Source organism: Tyto alba, unplaced genomic scaffold (genome assembly GCF_018691265.1).
Source record: "Tyto alba isolate M040663 unplaced genomic scaffold, T.alba_DEE_v4.0 Super-Scaffold_2, whole genome shotgun sequence".
Taxonomy (NCBI): Eukaryota; Metazoa; Chordata; class Aves; order Strigiformes; family Tytonidae; genus Tyto; species Tyto alba.
This window is the reverse complement of record NW_024881282.1, coordinates 88,950,606-88,963,787: the sequence shown is the minus strand read 5'-3', so window position 1 is coordinate 88,963,787 and position 13,182 is coordinate 88,950,606. Positions and strand designations below refer to the sequence as shown.

At 48.7% G+C, this 13,182-nt stretch overlaps 1 protein-coding gene across 1 annotated transcript in view; it reads right to left on the bottom strand.

Moving 5' to 3' along the window:
- Positions 1 to 212: 212 nt before the first annotated feature.
- Positions 213 to 13,182, bottom strand: part of LOC104360885 (collagen alpha-1(VII) chain-like) — a 118,517-nt gene continuing 105,547 nt past the window's right edge. Inside the window, exons 82-89 of the mRNA XM_032986727.1 lie at positions 12,348 to 12,425; positions 11,094 to 11,147; positions 9,695 to 9,743; positions 8,774 to 8,812; positions 6,131 to 6,298; positions 3,188 to 3,259; positions 2,379 to 2,549; positions 213 to 490 (exon numbers count right to left, since the gene is read on the bottom strand). Coding sequence (XP_032842618.1) covers positions 477 to 490; positions 2,379 to 2,549; positions 3,188 to 3,259; positions 6,131 to 6,298; positions 8,774 to 8,812; positions 9,695 to 9,743; positions 11,094 to 11,147; positions 12,348 to 12,425 — 645 coding nt within the window. The 3' untranslated portion in view covers positions 213 to 476. The remainder of the gene's footprint in view (positions 491 to 2,378; positions 2,550 to 3,187; positions 3,260 to 6,130; positions 6,299 to 8,773; positions 8,813 to 9,694; positions 9,744 to 11,093; positions 11,148 to 12,347; positions 12,426 to 13,182) is intronic.

Genomic DNA, 13,182 nt, shown 5'->3' with positions numbered 1-13,182 from the left:
TTGCTAAAGGCCATGGGGAGTTTAGCATCAAGTTGAAAGGCCATGGGATGGGACTCAACCTGCTCACATGGTCTGACATGGGGAAATAGAAATTCCCACCTTTCTTTTTGCCTTTCTCAAAGGGTTATTGCTCCCGGGAGAATTAGGAACTAGAATTATATACAACGGCATCAACACACTTTTATTTTACAAAAATAAACTCAGTGGTATGCATCACCTGGTTTTGCACAGTAGTCCTATGGGGTGAGTTGTGCAGCCGTGAACCTCTGGACATCTCTGCTTTCCTGATCAATCAGATGTTTCCTTCTCTTCACACCACTTTATTTCCTGCTCATAATTACAGTTTTCCAACATATTTTTTCAAACATCCCTTGCCTCTTCATGTTAAATGGTTTGTCTTGCTTGTCCACTCTCTAAGGTGTCCTGGAGACACTTCTCACAGCTCTGTTTGATTTAAACAAGGCAATTGCAGCTGATCACCTCCCTCTGACTGGTTTTCAAAAGCGAGGAAAGAGAAAAAAAAAAAGTGAAGTTGGAGGTTGGCTGCAGCTCGGGTTTCTTCTTGGACCTCCCATGCTCACAGTGGCTTGGGAGGTCACTGACACCGTGGGATTATCTATGCCAGGCTGTGTCACAACACATCAGACATCCATAAAACAAATGTCCTGATCCGGGCCAGCTCCTGGCACCATTTAGGGTTGGCCAAGAGAAATGGGCACGTGGAGGACACAAGGATCTGGCTTGGTTTTGGATGACTCTCACGCCCCAGTGGTTGCTTTTCCCCACAAAGGGAGTGCAAACACAGTGCTAGAGGTATCTACAGCTGCTTTGTGAAGCCTACACTATCTCTTAGTGCTTGTTACCTGGGGTAAAACGTTGGCTGGGAAGAAGTTCACTTACTACCTGGTGCTGCTGGGACTGGATTTAAAGCACTGAGAGTGGCTTCCCCTCATGCAGCACGTTGTAAAGAAGCAGGCCACCAAATGTGGGCACTGACCTGGCTCACTGGGCCAGATGGTCTACCTTGACTGACCTTAACGGTCAACAAAGTGGGCTCATGAAGGCCAAGGAGTGATGTTAATCCTTGCAGCGGGGTTGCTGGGGGACAGAAGAGGGCACCCAGTTTGGACTGGCTGCACTGGGGCAGCAAGTCCATCCTTCCTGGCCAGGCAATGCATACTCCTCCCCCAGAGAGCATTTCAGCTCTCCAGAATGGCATTGCCTGTCCTAAACTGGACTTTGAACAATGAGTATTTGCATTACCTTCTTCCCTGCAGAATAGAGAACAGAATACCGGGCTGTACAAAATCTGTTGCATATCAGGAAGATTCAAGCGGATGATAACAGCCCGTGCAGTGGTCTTGATTTTACACATAACATGTGCCTGTCTAAAACCCACCCAGCAGATACAGACCACCTGAAAATTCTGACATAAACCTGAAATTATAGATCTCTGCCTTTAACTTCTTTCACTTTTTGAACATACGTTCAAAACCAGAGAAGATGAATCTCACCAGAGGTGTTTTGTTTTTTTTTTTTTTTTTTTTTTTGTTTTTTTTTTTGTTAGTGTATTGTGGAGAACTAATGCATTTCTCCTGAGTTGTCTCCATGCAGAGAAAAGGCTGGGAGAGGAGTATCTTTCTAGGAAGGCTTGTTTCAGCCACAGCTCCTGCACTGCTTGGCAGCAGTAGTGTTTCCATCACTGTCAGGGCCAGCAGGAGCCCATTTCCCCTGTGGTGAGCTTCCAAACGCCTGGAGATGAGGAAGAGCCATGCGGATTGACCCCATGAACATTAGATCTGGCAATGGGAGCCCACCTGGGCTTCCAGGGGTGAGTTTTTCCCATTGAACCCCTGGCTAAGGTGCGACCCCAGTGCAGATGCGTTTGGGACTGCTCATGAGCCGGTCTAGATTAGGGCAGCTCCACCAGCTTCAGGCTCTGCCCAGAGTCCTTGGTGGCTGGAGATGACAGAGAGGTGCTTGGGTGAAGCAGTCCAGGGAACCAGCCCCCAAATTCCTACAAACCTCAGCCCTCAGAAGACACAAGGTGACTGAGCTTGAGGCATGCAAACTATCAGGACCCAGTGCTAGTGCTCAGCTGGATTCTCCTCATGACCCACAGGTCCACCCACATCCCATCAGTGGATGTGGCCCAAGGGAGGAGATGTCCAGGACCTCCGAGAAGGGGCTGGGAGGGACAAAGGGAGCTGGAAGTGGGAGAGGAACGAGACCTTGCAAACTAGAGGCACTCCTCCAAGTCCTTTCTTGGTTCTTCTGGGGCACCATAAGGCAATGGAGGTGGGCAGCTCATGGATGGGTTTTCCTGCTTTGACCTCACTCCTGGTTGGAGGAAGAGGAGGGCTCAGGGGCTGCCTTACCTGCTGAGGTTTTGCACCGCCGCTCACATTGCCACTTGGTTTGGAAGCGGTTGCTGTTCCCTCGGCATCCCCCAAAGACGAAGGGCCGGCAGGCATCGGCCTCCGCGTGGTAATACCAGAGCAGGGCGTAGCGCCGGCAGGAACCCTCGTCCATTGGCTGCAGGCAAGGGGCTGCAGGGAAACAACCCCCCCCCAGCCCCACTCCTGTGTTGGACCCAGGTGGGAAAAGGCCACACTCTGCCACCCCCCCCCTCCCTGATTCCCACCCTGAGCAAAATGTGTGGGGCTGGTCCGGTGACTCCCGCTGCCCCGCAGGCAGCACCTTACCCCAAAAGCAATGGGGTCGGCAGAGCAAAGTGGGCAGCAAGGAGCCAGGCGGGGTATCCAGCAGCAGATTCCCACAGTGGGATGAGCACGTGGCTCCGTGTTGCTCTATGGCAACATCCACCCCTGTGGCGCCCATCATGGTGGTCTCTGACCTTTGCAAGGTGGGGGGGGACACAATTAAACACGGGGTGGTTATTGTAGGGGCGGTTGCATTTGGGGTGTTGCCTGGGGGACTCTCACTGGTGGCGGGGTGCACCACACTGGATCAGATGAAAACACCCTCCAGGTTGTTCACCACCAGCTCAACTCCCTGGGGCAAAAGCAGCTGCTTTAAGCCAAGTCCAAAACTGCCGTTTTTTACGCCTCTGTTTGCTGGCAGGTGTAACCCTTTCAGCGCCACGTCCCCTTGATCTCAATGCCAACAAGCGCTTCCCACCTGGGAAGTGACTTCCCTAAATGTCACTTAATTCAGTGCATTTCACCTGGTAATTGACTGTGGGCTTCTCGGCGCTTGTGCTGAGAGGGACCCGTTATCTGCCGTGCCCGGGGAGCTGCTGGGGAAGCAAATGGAAATCACAAGTAACGAGGGCACGCAAGCAAATTAGCCACCATTTAAATATAGATCACTGGAGCCTTACATGACTTTCCGCCGGCTAACAAGTTCTCTTAATAAATGTCACAGAGCAATTGGCAAGGGGAGGGAGAAACCGGCGGCAATAAAATTCTTAATGGTGTTAAACAACTCAGTCAGAAAGGTTGGGTGTTAGTCAGAGAAAATGGAAGTATTTGTGGTTGTTTGCAGGAGATAAATGTCAGGCCGGAGTTTTGTAAATCTGTGAGCATTGAAAAGCCAGGAGCGATTGTAATCTGGCAGCAATAACCCTCCGATTGCAGAATCCTGTTAACATTTAGGGCGCCTATCTGCACTCATCACTTAGCAGAGCGATTTATGAGCCCTCCTGCCTCAGACCTGGGCTTTAATGGGATTGTTGGCTGGCGACGGCTGCAGCTGTGATTCAATAACATGTGGTACACCCCATCGATCTGAAATCGCCCAGATCCCAAATGCTGCCTTGATATAAAGTGAGTTTAAACCCAGATGGATGATGTCTCCGACGTACAGCACAGATATCGGGAGGAAGACGGTGATGGTTTGGGTCCAGTTCTAGACTTAGCTGGACTTGGGGGATTTGTTCAGTCCTTAGCAGATTACACAGGGGAGGAATGGAGGTCATCATCAATGGGTTTGACTTAAAACTCTTCCCAAAGCTCTGGGAAAGGGCCATGGTGAGTAATAAAGATCAGTGCATATAAACTGTAGGTCAACAGCTTGTATAGGCTATGACTTGTTTTGGGTGTAAAAGTATGTAACAATGGTGTGTCTTGCTCAGTGTGAAAATGCAATGGTTTTTTTTTTTTTAACTATTTATAAGGTTGAAGGACTGGTTGGCCAACCCATGTGCTGACTGGCCAGCTGGTGAGTTGACTGGCTAACTTGGCCACTCAGCTGCTGCATGGCCAGTCTGCAGAAAGCTTTGCCCCATATGTGCTGGGGGACCAGAGTTTGTTCAGAACCATTGTAGGGGCATGGGATGTTGCACTGTAGATATCTCCCTTCTATTGAGAGGCATCTGGCTCTGTGAGTACCTTTTTCTCTGAGATGAAGCACTGATGACACTCCCCTACTTGTGTCAATGGCAGCTCCATGATGCTACCCAACCCTCCTCCACCTGGTGACAAAATCTGAGCAGTCACATCTTGATTTCTGACTTGCTGAATTGCAAGAAATTAGTCTGAATTCTCTCTCCTTTTGAGTCCTGCCCTCTCTTGCAGTGTGTTTGGACTTCGAGCACGAAGTGCAGAAAGCCCTCCACAAGCAAGCCCCTAATCCCGCACTCCCCCAGACCTTCTGCATCATGTTTTCACTTTCTGTCTCCTATAAATAAGGATTCAAAGCCAAGCCCTGATGAGGAGATCAAAGGGTCCATGTCCATGGGTTGCTGTGGCACAGATTGGAAGATGTGATGGAGCTGGAGGAGGGCAGCTCAAATGGATCCTTCTGGGTGAAGATCATTTCCAGGTTGCTGCTGAAATTTGGGGCAGAGCTACCCAGAAACACAAGCCAGTCATGTCAAAGGCTGCTTGTTGCCTCCATCAGCATCCCAGGGGATGGGCAGGCCCACAGAGCCTGGAAAAGCCACCCATGAGCCATTATCCATGGGGACAGGAGAAGGAGGATATCCGACTGGTAGCTCTTCTGTGCTAAGAGGATTGTATTGCTCATCAGGTTAGCATGAAGCTGGGCCAAGCATTCTCCCATTGTAATGTTCACTACAGCGGTTCATGGTCAGAAGAAAGGGTAGATAATCTGAAATGCAGCTAAAACTGCCCCAACCTGTCCTCTCCCTGAAAAGATGGCCATTCTCAGCCAGGAATTAATATATTTCCCTGTACTCATTGGGCTCATCTCCTGGGCTCTTCTACCAGAATAATGTGTCCCAATGCATCCCAAGGTGGTTCTGGAGCCTCCTGGGGATCCACCCCATCAGCTGTGCCTACAGAGTGGCCCACGAACCTCCTTCCAGCCCATGGGGAAGTAGCAGGACATAGTTCACCCCTGTATGGCTGAGCAGCCTTCAGCATCCCCCAAAATGATGGTTGCACCTCGACTGCCTCCATGCCACTCAAGATCCTACTGGGAGCTTGATAACACCTAAAAGCGTGGCCAGTCTTGGACCGTGCTCTTGCCCTGTCCAATTGCCTGGTGTAGAGGTAGATGCATTATAAGGAGATGCCACAAACCCACCAGTGTTCATGTACAGGCAGGTCTGTATTGCATGTGTTTTCAGGGCAGGACCTTGGCCCTCCACTCTCTCCCTCTCTCTTGGGCAATACAAAGGGACAGAAATAGAGACCTTTTTTTTCCCATTAGCAGTAATCAGTAGTTAAGCCCATTAAAGGGTTTATGATGCCCTGGGCAGAAATAGTCTGTAATAGCTCGAGTGTTTGGTCTCAGAGATGTAATTTCTGGCTGGTAAGAAGCTTTACTAGAAGTTGCAAAGGACATGATGGGGAGAGACGGACAAAATCAGCCTGAAAATGCTGCCTCCTTCCAGCCTTTCAAAACACATCCTTTTGAAGGTGGTGATCACCACTGAGGCCGCACGTATTTGGCTTTTTCCTCACCTACAGCACCTTCCAGGGGCATCAGTTCACCTTGTCTCTGAGCCACAGACCAGCCCTTTTCAGCACAGGGGTATCGTTGTCTGGGAGTCCTCACTGGAAATCCCATCACCGCCTTATTTCTGCCCAGTCTTGGGGAAGGGGATTTAGCACTGGGTTGACTGAATTCTCCAGAGGATACCGGCTGCCACGGTTGGAAAGATGGAAGGATGGAAAGCATGCGACCACGCAGCTGCACTTACCTGCAATAAGTGAAAGTGGCTCCAAGAAGGGTTTCACCGAAGTCACCAATGTGGTCATGCTCTGAGTTTTGTTAAGCATTTCTTCCTGGCTTTCACCGTTCCTTCTGGTGTGTTCCCGAGGCTGAAAATAGCCTTGGAGCTGCCTGTTGAATTCAGCTGCCTCCAGACCTGAGGATTTAATCGCTGAGTCAGCGAGTTTGAAAGCCACCATGCTTCGATAAATGATTGTAGCTCAACAAAATTACTGCCACTGCACAACATAGTGTGGGAGACAAGTCACAACACAATGTTTCATCGGCCAAAGCCTACAGACCACTGGGATACATGGTAAAGGTAGGAAACCTGTTTCCAGATCACATATACTCTAGAGAAGGGCAAGCAATTAAGGAGAGATTCTTCTCAAGGAAAGGACCAGGGGACACACTAAACTTATTCAGAATAAAAGCTGGTTTTGAGGAATTGGTTCCCAAGAGGTGTGCTGGGCTTCCTTGGGACCTCCATGACTGCACAGACATGTGTCCACTGACTCCCAGTGTCAGCTGGAATGGAGTCATAATCAAAACTACACGGATCATTAAATGGTGCTGGATCAGCATTTCCATGAGATAGGTCTCCTGAAGCGCTGAGCACTGCCAGTCTTCTCAGGTAAGACTTGTTTACTAAAAGGCTGGGAATCCACAAAAAGAGTGAGCTAAGTTATGCACGTCCAGCTGTATGTCTGGATGCGCGAGAGGCTGTGGCCCCATCATCCTTCATACTGGGTATGTCTGATTCCCAGTGCCTTGAGGGACAAGTATGATCTGGACCAGGCTAGCAGGCACATTAGCAGAGCAGCTATTTTAGGAGTTCTGTTTTTACGGTGGATGTACAGAGTTTCCAGGTAGAAGACAGTAGATCTAGTGGAGCCTAGCCGTGCAACGTTAACCCAAAAACCTGTTTTGAAGCAAAGTGGACCAGTGGGCTGAATCCATCCCAGATTAGTGCTCTGTGCTGTGTCCACTGTGGTTTTGATCCAGCTTGGCTTTTATTTGCTAACTTATTATCTGAATGATGCTCTGAGCATGAGGGATGGAGAGGACCTCACGCTCCTGGCTGAACCAGCCAGATAACAGGCAGGGCCCTTGGGTAACATAACAACCAAGTCATGAAGGAAAAACACTTCAGCAAGGGTTGTCCTTTTCAGAAGCATGGAGCCTGCTGGGTCCAAGAGCATTCATTGTGCAGGACTCATTTGCTCTGATTTATTTACATTACAAAAGCAAAAGGAGGCTGGAACAAGGGCAGAATCCCAAGGACCGTGGATTGGCACCAGGGAGAGATGACAGACCTGCTTTCTAAACATGGAGGAGGAGGGAAAACAGAGCCCGGAAAGGACTAACTCGTGTCTAGTGTAATTTGGAATATCCCACACCAACAGAGTCCACAGCTACTCCAGGCACCTTTGATGTACTGGCCTCTTACATCCAGGGCAAGGGTGCTGCTTCTTGACCCACCTCTCTGTTTAGAAAGTCCTGGCTTTGTAAAATGCTCTGCTTCCATACAGTATGAAACAATGTGTTATGAAAGCTAAAAAAACACCTAAAAATGTAACAGCTATTAAAGAAAAATTAAAGCAAATCCATTCCTGGAGAACATGAATTCACTGCAATTAAGAGTCAAGTTGCTGCTCTGAAGTTCCTCCTTTGTCTATTCCTGTTTAAAACATTAAAACCAAGCTGGTGAGGGACCTTTTCCAGGTCTGATGATGGCCTTGAAATGTAGTAGGAAACATTGAGGTTAGATGAGATGTCCCAGGGCATCTGAGGCATCAAAGTTGGGTTGACAGTACAACACAGACCTACAAGACATCTGTGCCCACAGAGGATCCAGCAGGATACGTAATCTGGTTTATCTACGGGCAACGAGATCAACACCCAGGGATGAGGATCAGATCCAGAGTTGGAAACTTTCCTCTAGGTACCTTCATGTGAGCTGAGTGTCTTCAAAATCTACTATGGCCAGCTGAGCTCCACAACCCGGTTCATTATTTCCCATGGAAAAACTAGACCTTGAAACACTTGCCCACAGGAAGGCAAAGACATGGAGGAACCAAGTCCTCCCTGAGGCACAGAGGATGAACCCCTGACTGAACATGGGGATCTACCTTGGGGTTGGCAGATTGACCCTCCAGACTCCATGGACCATATGGATTAGATCTCCACAACAGGAGCCTAAATGATGAGTAGACACCTGCACTGTAGGCACCTCACTGGAGCTTTTTATGTTGATGGTTTGGGATAGTGGAGCAACATGATGTTTCGTGAGTGGGGAGAGGTCTTCTTGTGCATCCAGCTTTTAAAGCTGGGTGTCAGGAATAGATTTGATCCTGTCTTGCAGTAGAGGGTGGAAGCAGAAGATCTCTTGGTGTCCCTCTCAACTCTGTTTTCTCAGATTCCTCTCAAGAAACATCCCCCGACAGAGCCAGGGTCTAAAAGCAGTCAGTGATCCAGGATGATTTGCTGCACTGAATCACAACCCCCCCACACTTATTCTTAACAACGTCATTTCAGTTGCAGTTTCAGGTTGTTTGGGGGGCAAGGAGAACATCCTTTACTCTACTTCATGGATTCACATGCATTTATATATAGATATTGGCATCCTTACCCCTCTCCATGAGCATCCTTCTCAACTCACCTCCACAATCTGCAAATGTAAGACAGGCAGGGCATAGTTTGTTTGCTACTTTTTTTTTCCCTATATAAATAAGATTTTTCAACAAAACATTATTTTTACAGGCAGCACATGCTTTCATGGACTATTTTTCATCCTTTTTCTCCCCTTTTCAAAGCACTCAGATGCCCCCTAACATCTCTAGGCAGAAATGAATGTGGCTCCAGTTTAATGGGTGAAGCATCTTGGCAAGTGGTGGTGAACCCAAAGCCTCCTTGGCCATGGGAAGACCCCAGGGAATGGGGCAGGAGTGGGGCAGCTCTTCTGGCCCTCAGGTAGCTGGACTTCTGCAGGGCAAGGAAAGCAAGATCCCAAAAGCCTGACACTCTGGCAGTGTCGGGATTCTGGGGTAAAAACATCCCCAAATGTGGTGGGTTTTGTTACAGCTGTGGTGCTGGTTGGCAGTTATTCGCTACTGGGGAGGAGAGGTCTGTGTGTCAAGAAGTGCCGCAAAGTAAACAGGAATTAAAAGGTTGCTATTAGGCAAAATGCAGCTCCAAATTTTCCCCGTGACCCAGCACCTTTTGCCAATCAGCGGGGAAATGGAGATGACCAGGGAGGTAAGCTTTGCTGACAAAACCACAGGGGAAGAAATGGGAAGAGAGAGGGTTTAAAGGGAAAAAATTAAGAGTTTAAGTAGGAGGTCAGGACTATGGCAGAGATCTTTTGGCCCAGAAGCCTGCACTCGTCTCCAAGCGTGTAGAGGTGACATGTCTCCACTTGCTGCTAATATTTGATATTAGGGGTGATATTTGCTCTGCCGAGCCAGCATGTGCCAGCACTCAAATTGCTCCAATTTATTTGCTGGCAGGTGTCAGAGCAGTGGCCTCATGTGCGGCTCGCCGGCCGACTTACCGCATCTGTCTCTCATTTCGCTCCTGACCACCTCTTTCACCTCTTCCTCCTGTGCCATAGGGGGAAAACAGAGGTTAATGGTGATTTTCTACCCCAGCACCTTCTCTCTCCACTCTGCTTGCCCCACCAGAGGTGGCCTCTGGTGAAACCGCCTCAGCTTGGGTATGGCTGAGATGAGATGTACGTTTGGTGTCACAGGGACCTCAGTTCAAGATTTATGGCTCACCAAGGAAATTATTCCCTTTACAAATTCATGGCCATCCTGTGGCCAGCTCCTCTTGCCATGTGGAGATGGGATCTCCAGCCCAACATGAGGACCATGCCATACCTCAAGCCTGGTCTGGCTTTCCAATGAGTGCCCCCACCCTTTTGGCACTGTCCCTGAAGCCATGGTCTCTTAGATGTTCCTTACTTCTGAGAAGCCACCCGAGCAGCTAACTTCTGATCAAGCCACCTGCATCCATGCAAAGGGGCTACTCAAATGATACTGCAGGCTTGACCCATGGAAATGGGTTGTAGCACTAGATTTAGACGAGATGTAGCTGCACCTCCTTTTGTTCTTCTCTGCCTCTGTATGAGCTAACGCTGTTCCCCACAGAATGAGAGATCTGGTCTCATGGATTTTGAGCCTATCCTTCACCCTTGGGCCAGCCAACAGCCACTGTTTCAGTTGAGTATCTTCCATGTGCGATGGCTGGTGTTCTACTGCACTTCACGTAGCCACCACCTCTTATCCTTTGTAGAGATGACAACTTTTGGGGCACTTTCTACATGGGGAGCTGGGCTCTTCAGCAGCCCATGTATAGGGCAACCTTGCTCATAATACCGCTGTTAAAACTAATCGTGCCTGGCCTCCACACACTGGGAAGATGAAAGTACCACATTGTATCAGTAGAGTAGCACAAAACCCATTTTACCAGGCAACAGGATGGTGACCCTAATGTTAGGGGAGCTGCAACCACTCTTTCTTCTTCAGGATTTATAAACCCAAAGCAGCAGCTTTTGCAGTAATGCCAGCTCCCTAATCACTTTGAAAATGGGGCACATTTCTCTCTCCTGCTCTTTCTTTGTATGTGATCAGCCCTGGGGCATTGGCACTGATCCTACTGGCCAAGCAGGAGTTTGAAGCATCAAAGGGAGGATGGGAGAGGGGAAATGTGCCTCAGGCTCTGGGTCGTTGTTTGGGCTTGGCATCCTACAGCCCAGCACTGCTCCCACCCCAGCCTGTGCACGTCTGACGTTTCTGGGTAATGGCCAACACTCTCATTTCCCAGATATTCTCTGAATGAATCTGTTTCTCAGCATTTCCCTCCTCCCCTAGACCTCTCAGGGGCAGTTTGCCCTATTTTCTCTATTCAGGCTTGTGTAATAGGATGTGATCTTGGGCTAAAGTACTCACAGAAAGACCAGGATCTCCCTTTTCTCCTTTCTGGCCAGCTGGACCATTTTCACCCTGTTAAAAACGCCTAAGTCATTACAAAAGCTCAGCAGATTGACCATTAAATGCTCCAAAAATAAGTGCACCTTAGAGAGGAAAGGATAGGCTAGGAAGGGAGGTGGGGGGAAAATGTTTTCCTATAGATTTTAGGGATATCTGTGAGTAGCTCACTGAGCAGAAAGGAACAGACTCATCCACATGCAAGGAATCAAGAACAAAAGTGTGTATCAGAGAACTGGTTGTAGGCTCCCAGACTCCTTGGGAGCTCTGCTCTATCCAAACAATAAGGATGTTAACAGCTACAGTTTAAGTCAGGTTTCTTTGCAGTTTATAAGGGACCACAAAGGCTGAGGTGGAGGTGTGGAGAGGATCTGGCCTCCAGGGAACCTCTAGGAACCAGACCAGGCAGAAAATTGCAACTGGGATTGCAATCCCTGTGCTGAAAAAATGAAACACAGGCAGATGCTATGTTTTGCCAACAGGGCTTTCTGCTTCCTAGGAGAAAATACCTTGAAAAATTTTCTGCTTGGAACTGGGGAAAACTGGATTTGTTGATTAAAAATACTTAAAAATATTAAAGGAAAAGGAACACAGGAAGAATGATCTAAATTAAAGATGCGATGGTCATTTTTCTCAATCCATGCTCACTCACAGGGGCTGGAGAGTGAGGAGAAATTGCATTACCCTCCACTAACGTATGGAGCTAATGCAATGCCTCCTTTTGATGCAAAAAGCCCTTGAGTCACTGTTGGCAGGACCTGCAGCATGCAGGTTGCAGGTTGGGATTTTGAGATGAAGCACTTGTTTGTATTCTCTGAAAAAGATGAGCTTTGCCCCTCTGTATTGAAGTATCACACCGAGTCTTGTTTTACTCCTAGTCTGCCATGGCAAGCACAGCTGAGGATGTGCTGGCTCAAAATATGTTTTCCTAAAGAAGTCTTAAATAAAACAACTGGCAGCCCACAGGTCTCACAGCAGTTGTCCCAGCTGGAGATACCTTCAGGCAGCAGAAGTGTAGGCAGCATTGCCCGTGTCCAATGCCTGGCACTTGGAAGTAAAATGCTCTATGTGCTTTTGTTGTTGAAAAATGTGGAGAGCTGAGAAATGCAACCTAGAAGAGCCAAAGTTCATCCAGCCCCAGTGCAGAGCTCTGCATCACTGCAGGGTGGTGAGGAACCTCACTGGGAGGCGAGGCTGGCTCATTCCCATACTGACCATTTCTCCTTTTTGCCCGTCCATGCCTGGGGGTCCCCTGAGGCAGAGCTGAGGTCTCCCTCTTTTCCCTCGTGGACCCTAGAGAGGAAGAGGGGAGCTCAGTTAGCAGTGCCCAGGTACCCAACAGAGATATCCCACACCGTCGGTTGGCGTTTTCCCCCTAAAACCCAACCTGGGCATCAGTAGGAAAAGATATTCCGAGCCATCTGGATCTCAGAAGCTCCCCAGGCAGCTCAGACATGATGGGTCAGGGCCCTGGGCTTTGCACCCTCTGCCCTGGGCAACCATGAGGTGTTTCCTATGGTCCCTCCCTGCAGAAAGGATGGATGCTGCAGGAGCAGAAGGCAGTTTTCTTTCTCTGACACTCTGTCAGTCCCAGAATTAATTTAAGAAATGGAGTCTCAGCAGGAGGAGAAGGACTTGCAGATGGAGACAATACCCTCCCACATTAGAAATGAGGGTGGCCTCGCTGCTGCAGTTCAGACCCAGGGACTTTCACTTTTAATTTAGGAAAAAGACAAGTAGCAGTGTGGGTGTAGAAAGTGGCATCTCACAGTCTCTCTTTAATCAGCGTCCAAACGAAAGCCATTCATTATCTCATACACGGCTTTCTGAGCATGCAGTGCTTGTAACTGCTAATACAAAATCTTTCAGCCTTTTTAAACATACATGAGGGGATCTCATACTTTTGTCTCCTTCCTCCCTTCTGTGATTCTTTTGATATGTTTTTCATTGCAAGGTACAGCCTGGGGAGCAAGGGAAAGAAGAATAATGTTGCTGCCATGGTCTGAAGCTGGATCTAGTCCATTTTTTACTCTTCTGGAAGAGTCTTTCT